General features: G+C 64.8%; 1 protein-coding gene across 4 annotated transcripts in view; it reads left to right on the forward strand.

Annotated features, from left to right (window-relative positions):
* Nucleotides 1-16,889, forward strand: part of LRP1 (LDL receptor related protein 1) — a 95,459-nt gene extending 78,570 nt beyond the window's left edge. For 3 of the 4 annotated variants that reach the window (XM_064498435.1, XM_064498436.1, XM_064498437.1), the window contains 36 exons: nucleotides 163-303; nucleotides 397-584; nucleotides 827-1,010; nucleotides 1,231-1,316; nucleotides 1,692-1,811; nucleotides 2,231-2,418; nucleotides 2,704-2,909; nucleotides 3,162-3,350; nucleotides 3,589-3,737; nucleotides 4,240-4,333; nucleotides 4,869-4,985; nucleotides 5,101-5,220; nucleotides 5,787-5,909; nucleotides 6,296-6,421; nucleotides 6,654-6,770; nucleotides 8,408-8,514; nucleotides 8,641-8,773; nucleotides 9,170-9,289; nucleotides 9,747-9,869; nucleotides 10,160-10,303; nucleotides 10,394-10,528; nucleotides 10,811-10,930; nucleotides 11,244-11,515; nucleotides 11,608-11,786; nucleotides 12,067-12,173; nucleotides 12,420-12,536; nucleotides 12,944-13,120; nucleotides 13,465-13,605; nucleotides 13,685-13,858; nucleotides 13,939-14,100; nucleotides 14,287-14,461; nucleotides 14,548-14,652; nucleotides 14,844-14,908; nucleotides 15,169-15,256; nucleotides 15,382-15,526; nucleotides 15,704-16,889. In XM_064498435.1, the coding sequence (XP_064354505.1) occupies nucleotides 163-303; nucleotides 397-584; nucleotides 827-1,010; nucleotides 1,231-1,316; nucleotides 1,692-1,811; nucleotides 2,231-2,418; nucleotides 2,704-2,909; nucleotides 3,162-3,350; nucleotides 3,589-3,737; nucleotides 4,240-4,333; nucleotides 4,869-4,985; nucleotides 5,101-5,220; nucleotides 5,787-5,909; nucleotides 6,296-6,421; nucleotides 6,654-6,770; nucleotides 8,408-8,514; nucleotides 8,641-8,773; nucleotides 9,170-9,289; nucleotides 9,747-9,869; nucleotides 10,160-10,303; nucleotides 10,394-10,528; nucleotides 10,811-10,930; nucleotides 11,244-11,515; nucleotides 11,608-11,786; nucleotides 12,067-12,173; nucleotides 12,420-12,536; nucleotides 12,944-13,120; nucleotides 13,465-13,605; nucleotides 13,685-13,858; nucleotides 13,939-14,100; nucleotides 14,287-14,461; nucleotides 14,548-14,652; nucleotides 14,844-14,908; nucleotides 15,169-15,256; nucleotides 15,382-15,526; nucleotides 15,704-15,844 (5,078 nt within the window). In that variant the 3' untranslated portion in view covers nucleotides 15,845-16,889. Of the gene's footprint in view, nucleotides 1-162; nucleotides 304-396; nucleotides 585-826; nucleotides 1,011-1,230; nucleotides 1,317-1,691; nucleotides 1,812-2,230; nucleotides 2,419-2,703; nucleotides 2,910-3,161; nucleotides 3,351-3,588; nucleotides 3,738-4,239; nucleotides 4,334-4,868; nucleotides 4,986-5,100; nucleotides 5,221-5,786; nucleotides 5,910-6,295; nucleotides 6,422-6,653; nucleotides 6,771-8,407; nucleotides 8,515-8,640; nucleotides 8,774-9,169; nucleotides 9,290-9,746; nucleotides 9,870-10,159; nucleotides 10,304-10,393; nucleotides 10,529-10,810; nucleotides 10,931-11,243; nucleotides 11,516-11,607; nucleotides 11,787-12,066; nucleotides 12,174-12,419; nucleotides 12,537-12,943; nucleotides 13,121-13,464; nucleotides 13,606-13,684; nucleotides 13,859-13,938; nucleotides 14,101-14,286; nucleotides 14,462-14,547; nucleotides 14,653-14,843; nucleotides 14,909-15,168; nucleotides 15,257-15,381; nucleotides 15,527-15,703 lie in introns of those variants that run through there. The other variant, XM_064498438.1, reaches the window with a different exon arrangement.
* Nucleotides 16,890-17,800: the final 911 nt, after the last annotated feature.

The raw sequence follows: 17,800 nt of genomic DNA on the forward strand, positions 1-17,800 counted from the left end.
GGGGGCTGCAGCACCCGGGGGGTCTGAAGCGGGGGGCAAGGGGAGGGGTGTGGAGACGGGGCGGCCAAGCCTCGGGCGCGTGGCCGGCGCTCGGTGCCTCCTGGGCCCGCCAGCCGCTGTGAGGAGAGCGCAGCCTGAGCCGCCTCCTCTCGCTGCCCCCAGAGTACCCGACCTGCGGCCCCCACGAGTTTCGCTGCGCCAACGGCCGCTGTCTCAGCAACAGCCAGTGGGAGTGTGACGGCGAGTTCGACTGCCACGACCACTCGGACGAGGCGCCCAAGAACCCGCGCTGCAGCAGCCCTGGTACCCGTGGGGTGGCGGGGGTGCCGGCGGCCCCGGGAGCGGCCCCTGTGCCACATCGTGCCAGGCGGCCCTGACCTCTCCCCGCCGTTGCAGAGAACAAGTGCAACGACTCCTTCTTCCTGTGCAAGAACGGCAAGTGCATCCCGGAGGCCCTGCTTTGCGACAACAACGACGACTGCACGGATGGCTCCGATGAGCTCAACTGCTTCATCAACGAGTGTCTCAACAAGAAACTCAGTGGCTGCTCCCAGGAGTGTGAAGACCTCAAGATCGGGTACAAGGTAGGGGCCTGATCTGGCCTCAGGCTGGGGCGGGCGCCTGGGGGACCGTTGCGTGAGGGGTGTTTTTCTCCTGCACCGGGTGTCAGACTGTACATGCAAGCAATCCTAGCTGGTGCCCGTGCGTGCTGCTCTCACACCTGCAAGTTCTCTGTGCCCAAGCCCGCTTGTCCCACGGCGATGAACGGCAGGCCGCAACACATGTTCCCTGGATGTATCTAACAGCTCCCGGTTGCCTCCTGCAGTGTAGATGCCGTACTGGGTTCCGGCTCAAGGACGATGGGAAGACGTGCATCGACATCGATGAGTGCTCCACCACCTACCCCTGCAGCCAGAAATGCATCAACACGCTGGGCAGCTACAAGTGCCTCTGTATAGAGGGCTACAAGCTCAAACCTGACAACCCCACCAGCTGTAAAGCTGTCACAGGTGAGAGCCCGGAGAGGCGTTAGAGGCAGGAACGCTGTTCTAGGGACTGCAGGGTGCTGCCAGCGCTGGAGTGAGCTGCAGTGCTCCACGAGCTGCAGCCGCTGCAGGGAGGAGGAGCACACAGCAGCCAGGCGTGGAGGGAGCCGGGTCTGGGTGCTGCTGGGCACGGGGGATCGGCCCACAGCCCTCCTCTGACGCGCCTCTTGGTTCCCCCGTGCAGACGAAGAGCCCTTCCTCATCTTTGCCAACCGGTACTACCTAAGGAAGCTCAACCTGGACGGCTCCAACTACACCCTGCTCAAGCAGGTGCGGGGCAAGCGGGGCACCCAAGGGTGGCACCAGCCCCAGGGCTGGGCTCCGCCGCTGACGAAGGGCCTGGTGGGGGGTGAAACCGGCAGCATTGGGAGATCGAAAGGGGGGATGTGAGTTGGGCTCTTGGCTTCCGACACAGATGATAGGTGCTGTATAAATAGTAGCTCTCACTATAAATATACGCTAGGTCCTGTGTAAACAGTAGCTCTTCGGTAGCTGACCTTTATAAGGTAGTGTCTACAGTTGTCTGTAAATGCCTTTAACTTCTCCTCTGCAGAGACTGGGAGTTGTGGTTGGGGCCCTCGTAGGGATGTCTAAAGTGCCTGCTGCAGCAGCTTAGGCTGCTTTAATGCTTCTTCTTCCTCCCAGGGACTGAACAATGCGGTGGCTCTGGATTTTGACTACCGGGAGCAGATGATCTACTGGACAGACGTCACCACGCAGGGCAGCATGATCCGCCGCATGCACATCAACGGGAGCAACGTTCAGGTGGGGGGGCTGAGGCGGCCCTGCCAGCACCCAGCTGGCACCCAGGTCCTTACCCAGCTCCTGCATGGTGACACTGGCCAGAGGAGCCCAGGTCGGGACCGGGACCTCCGGGGAGGAGGGCACAGCCCTGCTGTGGGGTCACCGTGGGGCTCAGAGCATTAGCCCAGTTCAAATGAGGCCTCCAGGGGAGGCTTTTCAGTACCATCCCAGTCAGAAATAGTCTCCGTGCTGCCCCAGAGCAGTGGGGCAAGAGAGACTATAGCCCAGGGGGATGAAGGGAGGGATGGGGAAAAGCAGTGGGGCAGGACCACCTGTGGGGCTTTGCCCGGAGAAGGGGGATGTTGTTCCCATTCCTGAGGGACCAAGGCAGGATCTGGTTCTCCCTATCCAGCCCCAACTCATCTGTTTTCTCCCAACAGGTTCTTCACCGCACGGGTCTCAGCAACCCTGACGGGCTGGCTGTGGACTGGGTGGGAGGCAACCTATACTGGTGTGACAAAGGTCGGGACACCATCGAGGTGTCGAAGCTCAACGGTGCCTACCGCACAGTGCTGGTGAACTCGGGCCTGCGTGAGCCCCGGGCGCTGGTGGTGGACGTGCAGAACGGGTGAGAGCCTCCGGGACCTTCCCCTTTATGCCGGGACAGAGCCAGTGGCCCTTCTGCTGTCTTGCTGGTGGGCAGTAGTCCTGAGGACTGCGAGACAGGACGGTTGCCTCTCCACCTCCAGGACACCCCAGTTCCTTTTCCTGCCCCTTTTCCCTGCCAGGTGGCTGCACGCTCGTTCCCTCCTCCCCAGGCATCTCAGTTCAGCCACGTGACTGGCCAAACGTGGCCACTGCTGTGGTTTGGGCTGGACTCAGCCTCTCTCTGCGGTTCTGTTCTCCTCCCCAGTTACCTGTACTGGACAGACTGGGGCGACCACTCCCTGATTGGGAAGATTGGCATGGATGGCACCAACCGCAGTGTCATTGTGGACACCAAGATAACGTGGCCCAACGGCCTCACCCTCGACTACATCAACAGCCGAATCTACTGGGCTGACGCGCGGGAGGACTACATTGAGTTCGCCAGCCTGGACGGCTCCAACAGGCACACGGGTGAGAGGGCCAGGGTTCCCGGCCCCCTTCCACGCCTCTGTGGGCGTGTGGTCTGATTGTGGGGCTGGGAGCCAGGACTCCTGCGTTCTGTCCCTGGCCCCGTCGACAGCTCCCTCTGCAGCTCCCCTCTGCGGGACGTTTGCTTCTGGCTGTGCTGGCCCTGGAGGGAAGCTGCCCTGTGTGAGGCTGAGGGTGGGACGGGAGGGATGGGCTGGGGCAGCCTCTCAGTGGGCCTCCTGCTCCCCCTTGCAGTCCTGAGCCAGGACATCCCGCACATCTTCGCGCTCACCCTCTTTGAGGATTTCATCTACTGGACTGACTGGGAGACCAAGTCCATCAACCGAGCTCACAAGACAACGGGTGCCAACAAGACGCTGCTGATCAGCACGCTGCACCGTCCGATGGACATCCACATCTATCACCCTTACCGCCAGCCTGACGGTGAGCCACGGGCCTGGGACTGGACACAAGGGTCTCTGGTGGCCCTGGCCCTGGGAGGAGCCCTGGGCAGGAAGGCAGGAGAGCAGGGGCTGGCCACAGTGTCTGGGGCCAGGTTGGGCAGGGGACAGACGGGGGACGTCCATGGTGGGATGGGAGGCACAATCGGAGGTTCGTGCGCTGGTCAGAGGGTCTTTTCTCCTTGGTCTGACTCGCCATTCTCTCCCTGCCACCTCCCCAGTTCCCAACCATCCCTGCAAGACCAACAACGCAGGCTGCAGCAACCTCTGCCTCCTGTCGCCAGGTGGGGGACACAAGTGCGCTTGTCCCACCAACTTCTACTTGGGCAGTGATGGCAAAACCTGCGTCTCCAACTGCACAGCCAGCCAGGTACCAGTCCTGCCTGCCCGGCTGCAGTGCAGCTGCAGGGCTGCCTGCGTCCTGCAGGCCCGGACATCGTCCCTGCGAGCGAGCGCGCGCCGCCACGCTGACCTGCACCGGAGCACGTCCCTCCTGCCAGGCGCTCGCCATGCTGCAGCAGCCATGCGGCTGCCACGGCTTCCCCTGCGTGTGCATGGCTGCACACAGCCTGGGTGTCAGCGTGCGCATGCCTTCTCCTGGCGTGGGCAACGTCTCCCTCCTGTGGCCCTTAGCAGCACGTACAGACTGCAGCGGGTCGGGGCTGCCCTGTCTCCCGCAGGGAGCCACAGTTGCCCCAGTTCGGGAGCCCCGCTCCATCTGCTGCCCTCCTCCTTCCCCCAAGCCCCAGGGACTGTGTAGGGTGGACTCAGGGTAAGGGCCAGGTCCAGGTCAGGCGTAAGGATGCGGAGCTGTGTCCCTGGCTGGGTGTCCTGTTCCAGGCTGCCCTCACGAGCAAGTCTCTCTGTCACAGTTTGTCTGCAAGAATGACAAGTGCATCCCTTTCTGGTGGAAATGCGACACCGAGGACGACTGCGGGGACCGTTCGGATGAGCCCGAGGACTGCCGTGAGTCAGGGCAGGGCATGGAGGGAATCTACTGGCCACTGTCCACCTTGTCCTAGCAGCCAAGCCCCATTTTGGGGACTTCAGAAGCAGCCCAACAGCGCAGCTGTGATAAGGGGCAGGCTCTTGGTATTGTCCGCAGCCAGCCTGGCTCTGCTCATGGAGCGGGTCCCCAAAAGCCCTGCTGCTGGGTTGGCTTAGGCCAGCATTACTCTTCACACATCCATCCTCCTCGGAACGGGTGATGAGGAGGGTTGCCCTGACCTGGCGCTGGCCACGTTACCCCATTAATGAGGCTGAGCAGCACCGCGGGGCATCACGCTTCCCCTGGGTGGGAGATTGCCCCATGGAAGACAACAGCCCCCTGCTACCCTCTTGTAGCAGAGCTGTCCCCCTTCCCCTCTGTCAGCCCAGTGCTTTGGGTGGTGTTTGTGCAGTCCTTGCTGAGGACCCCAAAGAGGGGAAAGTGGGAAGTTAAGGTTTGCCCTGAAAATGTTGCCCCGAGCAGGTGTTTCACCCTGTCTTGCTCTCCCCATAGCTGAGTTCAAATGCCGGCCAGGACAGTTCCAGTGTTCCACTGGGATCTGCACCAACCCAGCCTTCATCTGTGATGGGGACAATGATTGCCAGGACAATTCAGATGAGGCCAACTGTGGTAGGTTCTCCACCTCCCCCCGCGGCCCTCAGACCCCGGCAGGGCTGTGGCATCCAAGGGGCGAGGTGAAGATGCTCTGTGTCTCAGCTTCTGACCACGTTGCCTCCCTTCCCAGATATCCACGTGTGTCTGCCCAGCCAGTTCAAATGCACCAACACCAACCGCTGCATCCCAGGCATCTTCCGCTGCAACGGTCAGGATAACTGCGGTGACGGCGAGGATGAGAAGGACTGCCGTAAGTGGGGAGCTGCTGGGTGTATGAGGTGTGAGGAGCATGCACTGTTAGGGGTGAAGACTTCAGTGCTGCATCAGATTCGTCTCTTTGGATTTTGCCTTCTCTTGCAGACTGGCCTGTTCCCTGCTTTCTGGGTGATCCTGTCCCTGGGCAAGGGACTCCCTTCTCACCCTTGCACCTTAGAGCATCTGTCCACCTCCATCCTGCTTCCCCTACGGGCACTGCTGTGTCCCATTTCCTAGTGGAAACCAAATCCTTAAATCCCTCTGTGGCCAGTTCGCATATTTGCAATGGGTTTGCACTACCCTGAGCCATCTGTTCGCAGCTGAGGGATCTTGCTGCTGCTGCTTCCCCATCTGCCTGCAGCTGTTCTGGCCAGTGGAGCAGGCAGTAGTCTTCTGGGGCTGTCACAGGGCTCCCCTCCCTTCCCCTCTCATACAGATGGGTCACCAAGCCTCGACTTTGTTGTGATGCCCATCTCCGGTGGGATGGTTTTGTGGGGTAGCTGTTGGCAGAAGCCCTGTCTGAGCCCACTGCCTGTCCTGACTCTGCTTCTCCCTCTTTAGCGGAGGTGACTTGTGCCCCCAACCAGTTCCAGTGCGCAATCACTAAGCGCTGCATCCCCCGCGTCTGGGTGTGTGACCGGGACAACGACTGCGTGGATGGCTCAGATGAACCTGCCAACTGCAGTAAGAAGCCTGCACGCGGGGGTGGTGGAGTCTGGCCACACCGATGCCTGGAGCTGCCCCGCAGCTCGTCAGCTGTGTGCGTCCCTCCCTGCGGGGTGGTGGGTCCCTCCTTGGTCCTGGCAGATCTGCACATGCTGCAGGCAGTGGGTTGCGCTGGCTCTGCCTAGGTCCATCCCACTGCGATGCTCCTCCTGTTGCCTCCTCTCCTGGAGGGCAGCACGAAAGGGTGGGGGCTTGCCCCATCTCTGCAAAGAGAGATGCTGCACTCGGCTCTGGGTTGCTAGGAAAAACTGCCTGGGAGCCCTGGGGGGCAAGGAACGTGCCTGGCCAGTGCGAACCCCATCTCCCCTCTGCGTGTCGGTGATACCCTGTTCCTCTCCGCCCAGCACAAATGACGTGTGGCGTGGACGAGTTCCGGTGCAAGGACTCGGGCAGGTGCATCCCAGCGCGCTGGAAGTGTGACGGGGAGGACGACTGCGGGGATGGGTCCGACGAGCCGAAGGAAGAATGCGGTGAGCAGGGCCAGGGAGACAAGCCACGAGGGCATCTTGGGTCCCCTCTTCCCTGACGGCCAGGCTGCTCCTGCTGTCTGTCCCCTTCCACCTCCCCGGGCGCCCTGGCAAACTAGCTGGGGCGGAGGGAGGCTTTGGTGCGGCAGCAGCCGGGGAGCGGAGTGGCACGGCTCGCCCCTCGGCCGGCCATGCGCAGGCAATGCTGAAGCTGTCGTGTTCCCCCTCCTCGCAGACGAGCGCACCTGCGAGCCCTACCAGTTCCGCTGCAAGAACAACCGCTGCGTGCCGGGGCGCTGGCAGTGCGACTATGACAACGACTGCGGGGACAACTCGGACGAGGAGAGCTGCAGTACGTGCCGCCTTTGCGGGGTGGGAGAAGGGGGCGCGGAGGAGAGCAGAGCAGTGTGGATGCTGCTGCAGCCCTCTGCCGGCTCCGTGTCCCACACGCGTGGGACAGAGCTAGCGTGGCGGCTCCAGGGCGTTTGGCTGGTTTGGTCCCTCAGCCAAGGCTCTTAAGTTCACCAGCTTGTGGCAGTTTAAAGGAGAGGTCAGAAGTGGTGACAGGTGACGGGGAGGCGACGGACCCCAGCACCTTCCCGCGCAGGCTGTGCGCAGCACAGTTCACCCCCTGCGCGGTCGTACTCACCTGCCGAGCTCGCAGGCGCTGCTCCCAAGGCAGCTTGCGTTGGCTTGGCCGGCAGCGCGATGGGACAGGCCTCGCTCTGGAACCGATTTTCTTTAGACCGTCACCCTGTGGTTTGGCTCCAGCTTGGCAGACAGCATCGTTTGAAAAAGTTTGGCTCGGGGAGGCTCTGCGAGTGCACTGCCTTTGGGAGGGGAGTTGCAGCCTGTCTGGAACAAGCTGAACCCAAGTCACAAACCTGGACCTGGACCAGGTGTGTGTGAAGACAGATGGTTCAGAAAGGCGGTGGCAGGCAGTCAAGTTGCTGCCCCTTAATGAGTTGCTGCTCGTTAGCAGGGCCGTGCCAGCACCTGTCCTGCTGTGCAGCAAGGGGCGGTGACGGTGCCTGCAGCCGGGGGCTCTCGTGGCTCTGCTGGTGGACAGGGACTCGCTCCAGTTGCTCCGCAGGGGCACGAACCGCCTGCAGAGCAGTGCTGGGCTCTTGATCCCAGCTCCTGGGGTCCCAGTGAGGCCTGGCCCCTTCTTCCCACCCCTTATTGCCTCCGTCTCCCTCTAGAGCGTAAATTTTTTTCTTTTCTGTTGATTTCATGTTGTGTTTTTGAGTTTGTGCCATTTCACTTCATCTTATGTTTTTCTCCATTTTCACACTGTCGTTATGGGGCGCTCAGAGGTAGGTTTCTGCCAAAATCTTTTAATTCCATGTACAGTCTCTTTAAAATAAATGAAAACAATAAACTAGAGGTGAGGGTAGAGGGGTCGGGACTGGATCAGCCCTGATGGATTTGCACCAGCCTCTCCCTGCACTGGGTCCGCGTCAGGAAGGCTCCGGTGCTGCCGCCGGTGCATGGCGCGTGCTGAGCTCCAGAATCTGCCCCGTCTGCTCTGGCTGTGGCCCTTGCCCACCCCGCAGTCCCGTCTCTGCCACGCCGGCCGGCCGGGCTGCCTGGCCCGCGCCGCTGGGGAAACGGGGCACGGACAAGCTGGAGGGCAGGAGGGAGCGACGTCAAGGGAGCAGACGAGCAGCAGTGACGTGGGGCTAACGCTGCCTTAGGGGGACGATGCAGAAGTGGCCAGGATTGAGCCTTCCTGGCCGTACTGTTCCCCCGTGACCCCCATCTCCCCAAGAGCTGGGAGCCCCGCGGTGGGGTGGGAAGGGAGCTGGGAGGCAATATAGCCATGCCCTCTGGGGCAGCTCCCCCAGTCCTGCTTGCACCCCAGCCTGTCCCCTGTGCCACCGGGTGCCTAGATGCCTGTGCTGGCCTGCGTCCCTCCAAGCTCTTAGCTAGGGAGCCCCTCGCTGTCCCCGCGCTCACGGGCTCGCCCCTGTGTTCTCTGTCCCCCAGCGCCCAGGCCCTGCTCAGAGAGCGAGTTCTCCTGTGCCAACGGCCGCTGCATCGCAGGCCGGTGGAAGTGCGATGGGGACCACGACTGTGCAGACGGCTCCGACGAGGTACGGTGCCCCCGGCCGCATCCTCAGCCCTTGCCCTGCCCAGCACGGGGGCACCGTGGAGGGGCCGAGCACCTGTTCCTGGCCGCATTCCCACTGACCCACCGTGTCCCCTGCCTCCCCCTGCAGAAGGACTGCACGCCGCGCTGTGAGTTCGACCAGTTCCAGTGCAAGAACGGGCACTGCATCCCCATGCGCTGGCGCTGTGACGCTGATGCTGACTGCATGGACGGCACCGACGAGGAGAACTGCGGCACCGGGGGTAACGCCAGCGTGTCACGGCTCCTTTCACCCTGTGCTGACCGCCTTCCCTCTCTGTGCCCTGACCTCTCCTGCGTCACCGCTGGGAGGGCTGCAGGGTCCGTCGCAGGGCTGCGTGTCTGCCTGTGCATCCGCTGCCGCCCACCAGTGCCCGGCAGGGACTGCCGCAGCAGCGGGGACGGCTGGTGTGCAGCGCCCTGGCAGGGTCCTAGGCTGTCGGGGGAGCTCTGCTCGGTGTCTGTCAGCTCTGCTCTCCCGGCCCCGCCGTGTGCGCGCAGACGGGCACACGGGCCCTCCCAAGCCCTCAGCTGTGCTTCCCCTGGGGCTGCGGCCCCGCGGGTGCTGGGCGCTCCCGCAGCCCGCCTGGCTGACGGGCCCTGGCCCGTGTCGTCCGCAGTCCGCACCTGCCCCCTGGACGAGTTCCAGTGCAACAACACGCTGTGCAAGCCGCTGGCCTGGAAGTGCGACGGGGAGGACGACTGCGGGGACAACTCGGATGAGAACCCCGAGGAGTGCTGTGAGTGGCACCGCGGGGCTCCGCCGGGCACCCGCCGGCTGGCCGTGGGAGCCTGCCCGCTGCCCGGGCGCCCCGAGGGCGGAGGGGACCCCGCAGCCCTGCCAGGGCCCTGCGGGACTGGGCTGCGCGGGGGGTCCCGTGGAGAGGGCAGCTCCTGCAGTGCTGGGCCGGGGTTGGGGCTTGGAGCGGCGAGAGCTGTGGGGAGATGCGGGGTGCTGGCGTCTCGCTTAGCTGGGGAAGGAAGAGGACGGAGAGCGGGGGAAGAGGAGGGCCGACCCCCCGCAGCGGAGCTGTCGGCAGCTGGGCGGTGCTCCCTGCTTTCGTCTCTGGAGCCCGTTTTCGCTCGTGGGACGGGTCTCTGGAGAGCAGGCAGGGCCGGCAGCGGTTCTGGACAAACGACAGCCTGGCTCTGGCGTCTCCTTTCACCGTCACCGTTTGTTTCTGTTTGCCGGTGCAGTGAAATTCCAGTGTCCCCCCAACAGACCGTTCCGCTGCAAGAACGACCGGGTGTGTCTGTGGATCGGTCGACAGTGCGACGGCATTGACAACTGTGGCGACAACACCGACGAGAAGGACTGCGGTGAGTGGGGGGCCGCCGCTGCGGGGGCTGCTGGCCTCCTGGGCCCGACGGGCCCCAGCAGCTCGCCGCCGTCTCCAGGCTGCTGCTGGTGAAGCCCTGGGTTGAACCCCGGCGTCGGGGCCTCAGTCTGCCCTGCTCTTTCCGTCCAAATCCTGGGGGTCCCAGTTCCCGGCCCTGTCAGGTCCCTGCTGCCAGGTTCTCTGCCCACTGCTCTCGCGGGGTGGGATACCCGCATTGGGGCTGGGTCCCCGCCTGCCCCAGCTCGCGCCCACTGCCCCGTCCCCCCGCAGAGTCCCCCACAGCCAAGCCCCGGAGCTGCAGCCAGGACAAGAACGAGTTCCTGTGCGAGAACAAGAAGTGCATCAGCGCCGGCCTCCGCTGCAACTTCTTCGACGACTGCGGGGACGGCTCGGACGAGGAGTCCTGCTCCCACGGTGAGCGGGGAGTTGGCGAGGGCTCACGCTGGCGTTTGCACACCGGGGAAACCGGGAAGGTGCAGGCGCTGAGACGATGTCCCGCTGCAGATCACAAGTCGTACGACTGCATGACCAACACTACCATGTGCGGGGACGAGGCCCAGTGCATCCAGTCGCGGTCCACCACGTACTGCACCTGCCGCAGAGGCTTCCAGAAGGTGCCAGACAAGAATTCCTGCCAAGGTACTCCCCACCTCTGCTGCAGAGGACTCAGGTTAATGGTTCGTTTTCACCCATAGGATGTCTTCACAGCCTAAGAGTAGCTGGGGAACCAGAACTGGTGTCCTCATGACACAAACGTGATGGAGATTTCTCATGCCAAGTGGGCAGGAGGGTGGGGAAGGGGGGAGCGAGGGGGTCACCGAGCCCTGGTTAGCACAGACCAGCTCCCTGGGGACGGGACGGACCGGGCCATGTTTGGAGGTACCTGCCTGATCTCCCTGGTAACTCCCATCCTCTGCCCAGATGTCAACGAGTGCCTGCGATTCGGGACCTGCTCCCAGCTCTGCAACAATACCAAGGGCTCCCACGTGTGCAGCTGTGCCAAGAACTTCATGAAGACAGACAACATGTGCAAGGCAGAAGGTCAGGAGGGGATGCACGCTGTGTGTGTGGGTGCACAAATCTCGAGTGCATCCGTGCCTCCCCACAGGGCCCAGCTGCTTTTCCCCTCCTTGCCACCTCTTCTCCCTGCAGCACGCCTTGCCTGTTGCAGGGAGGCCAGGGCATCCTGCCCTTTGGGATGCTGAGCCTGGTGCCGTGAAGGGAAGGCACCAGGTCCTGCCCTTGCCCTGCCAGTCTGTCCTGCCCTGGCAGAATGGGCCAAAGAGGGTGCTGAGCTCCCGGTGACCCGGTGGGGCTACCTGCCCAGCCCACGCTAACAGCTCCTCCCTTGCAGGCTCGGAGCACCAGATCCTGTACATTGCTGATGACAACAAGATCCGGAGCATGTACCCCTTCAACCCCAACTCGGCCTACGAGCCGGCCTTCCAGGGCGACGAGAACGTGCGCATCGACGCCATGGACATCTATGTCAAGGGCAACAAGATCTACTGGACCAACTGGCACACCGGCAGGATCTCGTACCGCGAGCTGCCTGCCTCCTCCGCCGCCTCCACTGCCTCCAACCGCAACCGGCGCCAGATCGACGGCGGCGTCACCCACCTCAACGTGAGCTCTGCCCAAGGCCGCAGTGGGAGGTGCCCCGGCCGCTGGCGGAGGCTTCTCTCCCCCGACCTCCCCCTCTTTTCTGCTCTTTGCAGATCTCAGGGCTGAAGATGCCTCGGGGTATTGCTATCGACTGGGTTGCTGGGAACATCTACTGGACAGACTCTGGGCGGGATGTCATCGAGGTGGCACAGATGAAAGGCGAGAATCGCAAGACGCTGATCTCGGGCATGATCGATGAACCCCACGCCATCGTAGTTGATCCGCTTAGGGGGTGAGAGACTCAAGGCTTTGCTCCCTTCCCCTTTACCCTGCCCTCATCCCACTCCTCTTACCGCAAGCTCTTCTACGGTGGCACATGCCTGTGCCCCAGCGTCACTCTGTTCCTTTGTCAACGTGAGCTGTGCGTTGATGGAATCAGCTGGTCTGTCACGTCTCCCTTCAGCAATAACTTTAGGATGGTGTCAGGAGAAGGGGTGAGGGTCCCTCCTCCCAGGGGGCACTGGACTGCCCTGCTCTCCCCTGCCGGGAATGACCCACTGTGTCCTTTGCAGGACTATGTACTGGTCAGACTGGGGCAATCACCCCAAGATTGAGACGGCCGCTATGGATGGGACACTGCGGGAGACCTTGGTGCAAGACAACATCCAGTGGCCAACAGGTGAGCAAAGGCGCTCGGAGGGGCACGAGGGGTGGAGACGGGCGATGGGGAGGACGTGCAACCGGACTGGGGCCAGAAGGCTTGGCCAGGGAGCCAGAACTCCTGGGTCTCTTCTGAGCTCCACGAGAGGAGTGCGTGTGGGAACAGGGGCGGCGTGGGTACCCCTCTGCTGGCCGGGGGACAGGGAGGGCGCTGAGCGGGCTACGGGCCCCCCACCTCACTGCCGCGTCTGCTCCTGCACCTCAGGGCTGGCCGTGGACTACCACAACGAGAGGCTGTACTGGGCCGACGCCAAGCTCTCTGTCATCGGCAGCATCCGGCTCAATGGCACTGACCCCGTCGTAGCCATCGACAACAAGAAGGGTGAGCAGAGCCCCCGAGACCCGCCAGCGCAGCGAGGAGGAAACAGCTGCCTGAGGGGCGATGTCTCCGGGGTGGGAACCCCTCGCACCCCCAGCTCCCCCCCAGGCTCCCCGGGGCCCCTGTGACCTGGCTTGGGCCGCGTGTGCCCAGCACCTTGGGGGCAGGGCAAACCCCAGCGCTGGGCTGGAGACGCCCAACGGACGGCAGCGAGGGCTGCTCTCCCTTGTTGAATGCTCTGCGGCAGCACTGGAGCCTGCTGGCACCGCGGTACCCCCAACCCCGGCCCAGCCGGAGGCCTCGTTTGGGTGGGGGCCCTCGTCGGCCCTGTCCTGCACAGGGAGCAGCTGGCTGTGCCGTTGGCTCCTGAGCTCTTGCTGACCACGGGCGTTCTCCCTTTGCTGCCCTAGGGCTGAGCCATCCCTTCAGCATCGACATCTTTGAGGACTACATCTACGGCGTCACCTACATCAACAACCGCATCTTCAAGATCCACAAGTTCGGGCACAAGTCTGTCACCAACCTGACGTCCGGCCTCAATCATGCCACTGACGTGGTGCTCTACCACCAGTACAAGCAGCCGGAGGGTACACGCCAGCTCTGGGCGCTGGGCGATCTCAGCGCGGGATGGGGATGCTGGGGCCTTGTCTCTGAGCCGGGGGGGGCGGGGGCCTCATCTGTGATCCGGGGTGGGATGGGGCACCAGGGAGGGCGAGGGGAGCTCTGGAAGAGCTTTGGGCCAGGAAGAGGCTCAGCCAGTGCGTTTCCCTGCCGTGGCAGGAGGGCATCCTCGGGGGAGCCGGGAATGCCGGAGCAGGGTGGAGTGGTGGGGGGAAGCTGCCGAGGTATCGGGGAAAACCGCCGGCTGGCGATGCAGGGCTGTGGGTGCCCCGCATCAGCTCAGCCTGCCTCTCGCCCCGCGCCCTCGCAGTGACCAACCCCTGTGACCGCAAGAAATGCGAATGGCTCTGCCTGCTCAGCCCCAGCGGCCCCGTCTGCACCTGCCCCAACGGCAAGCGCCTGGACAACGGCACCTGCGTGGTCATTCCCTCGCCCACCGTCTCGCCCGTCGGTAGGTGCTTCCCGGGGCGTGGGGCGGCGCGGCCGCGGCTGGGAGCAGCGGCTCCCGCTCACCTGGCCCCTCTCCCCAGTGCCCACCACGGACACGTGTGACCTGGTCTGCCTCAACGGGGGCAGCTGCTTCCTCAACGCCCGCAAGCAGGCCAAGTGCCGCTGCCAGCCGCGCTACAACGGGGAGAAGTGCCAGATCGACCAGTGCTGGGATTATTGCCAGAACGGGGGCACCTGCGCCGCTTCGCCATCCGGTGAGGCTGGGTGGCGGCGCGGTGGCGGCCAGGGTGCCGCAGGGCCGGGCAGCGGGCTGACGGCTCTGTCGCTCTGCCAGGCATGCCGACGTGCCGCTGCCCCACCGGCTTCACGGGGCCCCGCTGCAACCAGCAAGTGTGCACTGACTACTGCCTGCACAACGGCAGCTGCACCGTCAACCAGGGCAACCAGCCCAACTGCCGCTGCCTGCCCACCTTCATCGGGGACCGCTGCCAGTACCGTGAGTGCTGCCGCCGCCCGTGCCCAGGGAGCAGCCCAGGGCTTCCCGCGCTCCCAGATAATCGTGGTTTTTGTGCAAAGCGGGGGGAGCCGCCTGCGCAGGGGCAGAGGCGCGATGCCGTGGGTGCACGGTCGCTGGTGCGCGTGGGGCCTGCCCCGCGCCCTGACTGCTGCCCTCCCCTTGCAGGGCAGTGCTTTGACTACTGCGAGAACGAAGGCGTGTGCCAGATGACGGCCAGTGGCACCAAGCAGTGCCGCTGCCCGCCGCAGTTCGAGGGTAGCCAGTGCCAGGACAACAAGTGCTCCCGCTGCCAGGAGGGCAAGTGCAACATCAACAAGCAGAGCGGAGAGGTCTCCTGCATGTAGGTGCCGGGGGCGGCGGAGGGGCCGGGGGGCCCGGGGCGAGCGGGGTGCCCCCGCGCACTGGCTGATGCTCTCTGCCCCGTAGCTGCCCGGACGGCAAGGTGGCACCCAGCTGCCTGACCTGCGATAACTACTGCCTGCACGGTGGCACCTGCTCTGTCGGCGACAAGACGCAGCTGCCCGAGTGCCTGTAAGTGGGGCCGGGGCCGGGGCGGGCAGGCAACCCGCGGGGGCAGCCCAGCGTGGGGGAAGGACCACCTCCATCCCCCCAGACGCCCCCCATAGCCCCCCCCATATCCCCACAGCCCCAGCCCCGCAGCTGCTCCCCCCCACCCCCACGCGCCCGCCTCCCCTGCTTGCTAACCCCGGGCTCTCCGGCAGGTGCCCAGCGGGGCTGACGGGGCCGCGCTGCGAGGACTTCGTCGTCAGCGAGCAGCAGAGCAGCCGTGCGTAGTGGGGGCTGCCGGGGGGGCGCCAGGCCGTGCTCGGCAGGGCGGGGGTAGCAGGCGGCAGTTCTCGCGTGGCTTTTTGGTTTGCCCAGCACCCGCCCCGTGCGGGCCCGGTTCGGTGGCCGGGAGAGCCAGGGCTCTTCCTCCAGCGTTCGGCATCCCTCCTGGCCGGAGGCGGCCCGGGATCGGGCGGCAGGGCGGGGGGCCCCGTGGCGCTGCGCACCTGCCGACGGCCGCCTGCGCCTCTGGCCCCGCAGGAGCGGCCTCCATCGTCATCCCCATCCTGCTGCTGCTGATCCTCCTTGCCGTGGTGGCCTTCGTCTGGTACAAGTGGAGGATCAAGGGGTGAGTAGGGGCGCCGGGGGAGACCCGTGCCACCCTGCGTGGACGAGCCTGGGCTGGGGGACGGGACCGTCCTTCGCCCCTCTCGGTGCCCCCAGCGCTGACCCCCGTTTCGCGCCCCCCCCCAGCGCTAAGGGCTTCCAGCACCAGCGGATGACCAACGGTGCCATGAACGTGGAGATCGGGAACCCCACCTACAAGATGTACGAGGGGGAGCCCGACGACGACGTGGGGGAGCTGCTGGACGCTGACTTCGCCCTGGACCCGGACAAGGTGGGGCGCAGGGCCAGTGCCGCAGCAGGGGCCGGCCGGGGGACCGGGAGCGCGTGGCGGGTGCTCGCCCGTGCGGGGTCCGGCACCCGCGGGGCAGGGGCCGGCTCCGGGGACAGCCACAGCGGGGGCACGCGGTGTCCGTGCCCCCGTCCGACCACCTCGCCCTCCTCTCCGCAGCCCACCAACTTCACCAACCCCGTCTACGCCACGCTGTACATGGGCGCCCACAACAGCCGCAACTCGCTGGCTAGCACCGATGAGAAGCGGGAGCTGCTGTCGCGGGGGGCGGACGACGAGCTGGCCGACCCCCTGGCATAGGGCAGGGACGGGCTGGTGCCTGCGGGGCACGGACACCCGGGGCAGGCGGGGGGCCGGGGGGAGCCGAGAGCCACTGTATAAATGTACAAATGAAGGATTATTACTTTTCTATGTGAGCAGTATTATTACCTGTATATTCCCCGGTACCGGGCCTTGGTGCCCCTCATTGCCAGATCTGGCTTTGGTTTATTTTAAATCTCTTTCCATGGGGCCCCCCCTCCCTTCCCCCGTGGCGGCCGTGGGTCGATCTGGGGCGCGGGGGCAGCTTGGGAGTGTGGGGAAGGGCCGGATGGTTGGCGTGCCGTGGCACGGGCCGCGGAGCCGCGGCGCAGGGACGGCGAGGGCCGGTGCCCGGCGCTGCGCGTTAAAGGGAGACAAGGGGATAATGCAAAAAGCAGGGCACAGGCAGCAAAGGGTCCAGGCAGGAGGGTGCAAAGAGCAGGGGCTGCACCCCCCCCCGTTCCCCCCACCTCTCCGCTCCCTGCATCCCCTCCGCATCCCTGCATCCCTTCCACATCCCTGTATCCTCTCCCCATTCCCCCCATCCCTGCATCTTCTCCCCATCCCTGCATCCTCCCTCATCCTGGTCCTCCTTCCCTTCCCCCCCCGCCTCCTTCCCCCGTCCCCCCTCCCCACCACGTGGCCTCTGCGCTCCCCCCGCCACCTTTCTCGGCTCCCCCCGTCTCTCTCTTCCCTTCCCTTCCCTTTGTGGCATTTTCGGCTCTCCCCGCTGCTGGGGGGGCACCTGGCGAAGCCCCCGGGCCCGGCTACCGCGGTCCTGCGCTCCGGCTTGCCTGCACCTCGCCCGCTCTCCAACATGCACATTTTTTAACAGGAGAAAAAAAAAGACACTCAAAAAAAAAAAAAAAAACAAAACACGGAAATGACCTAGCTTTTATAGTAGAAATAAATGAACGCATGTGGGGGGAGGGCAGGGGGCGACCCCATCCTTTTATTGGGGGGAAATGTTTTAATAATTTTTGCTGGATTACTTTACAACTAAACAAAACAGATATTGTTATAAATAAAATTTTTAAAAACTGAAGAGCCGGCTACTGGTTGGCGGGGATAGAGGTGGGGGGAGGCCGCAGGAGGCGGGGGCGGCGTGGGGCGGCCTGGGCCCTGCACCCCTCAGAGTCGGGGGCGCCGAGTTTTGCAAGCGCCGGGCTGCCCCACAGCCGGGCCCTGGGCTGCCCCACAGCCGGGCCCTGGGGTCTCTCGCGCACCAGGCGGTGTTCGTGCAGCCGGGCAGGGGCTTGTGCAGCCCAGCGGGTGCTTGTGCGACCGGGCGGGTGCTTGTGCAAACAGGTGAGTGCTCGTGTGCCTGGGTGGGTGCTCGTGCAAACCCACGGGTGCTCGTGCAACCTGGAGGACGCTCCTGTGAACCAGCACGTGTCTGTGCAACCTGGCAGGTGCTCGGGTGAACCAGCACGTGCTTGTGTGACCTGGCAGGTGCTTGTGCAGCCCAGCGAGTGCTCGTGTGACCAGGTGGGTGCAGGCCCGGCGCTGCCTCGGCGCCCGCGGCCCGGCGCTGTGCCCTGCTGGGCCCCGCGCCGGGGCGGCTCTGCGAGCACCGCGCCCCGGTTCCGCGCTCCGGTTCCGAGCACCGCGCTCCTCGCCCCGGTTCGGCGCCGGTCCCGGGCTCCGCCGGCCCGCGCGGTCCCGGCAGCCGCCGCCAGGTGGCGCCACCGCCATCGGGAACCGGGCCGCGGGGGGGGGCCGCGCGCGCAGCACCGTGTCCCCCCTGTGCGCCCCCCCCCCATCGTGTGCACCCCCCGGGCACCCCGATGGACACCCCGTTGCACTGCTCCGTGCGCACTCCCGGAGTGCACCTTTGCTTGTGCACCCCCCTGTGTGTACTCCTCATGGGCACCCCTGTGCGCACCCCCCACACGCACCCCTGTGCGCACCCCTCCCCTGTGCCACCCCCACACGCACCCTCTCCTGTGCACCCGC

This window comes from Dromaius novaehollandiae, chromosome 28 (genome assembly GCF_036370855.1).
Source record: "Dromaius novaehollandiae isolate bDroNov1 chromosome 28, bDroNov1.hap1, whole genome shotgun sequence".
Classification (NCBI taxonomy): Eukaryota; Metazoa; Chordata; class Aves; order Casuariiformes; family Dromaiidae; genus Dromaius; species Dromaius novaehollandiae.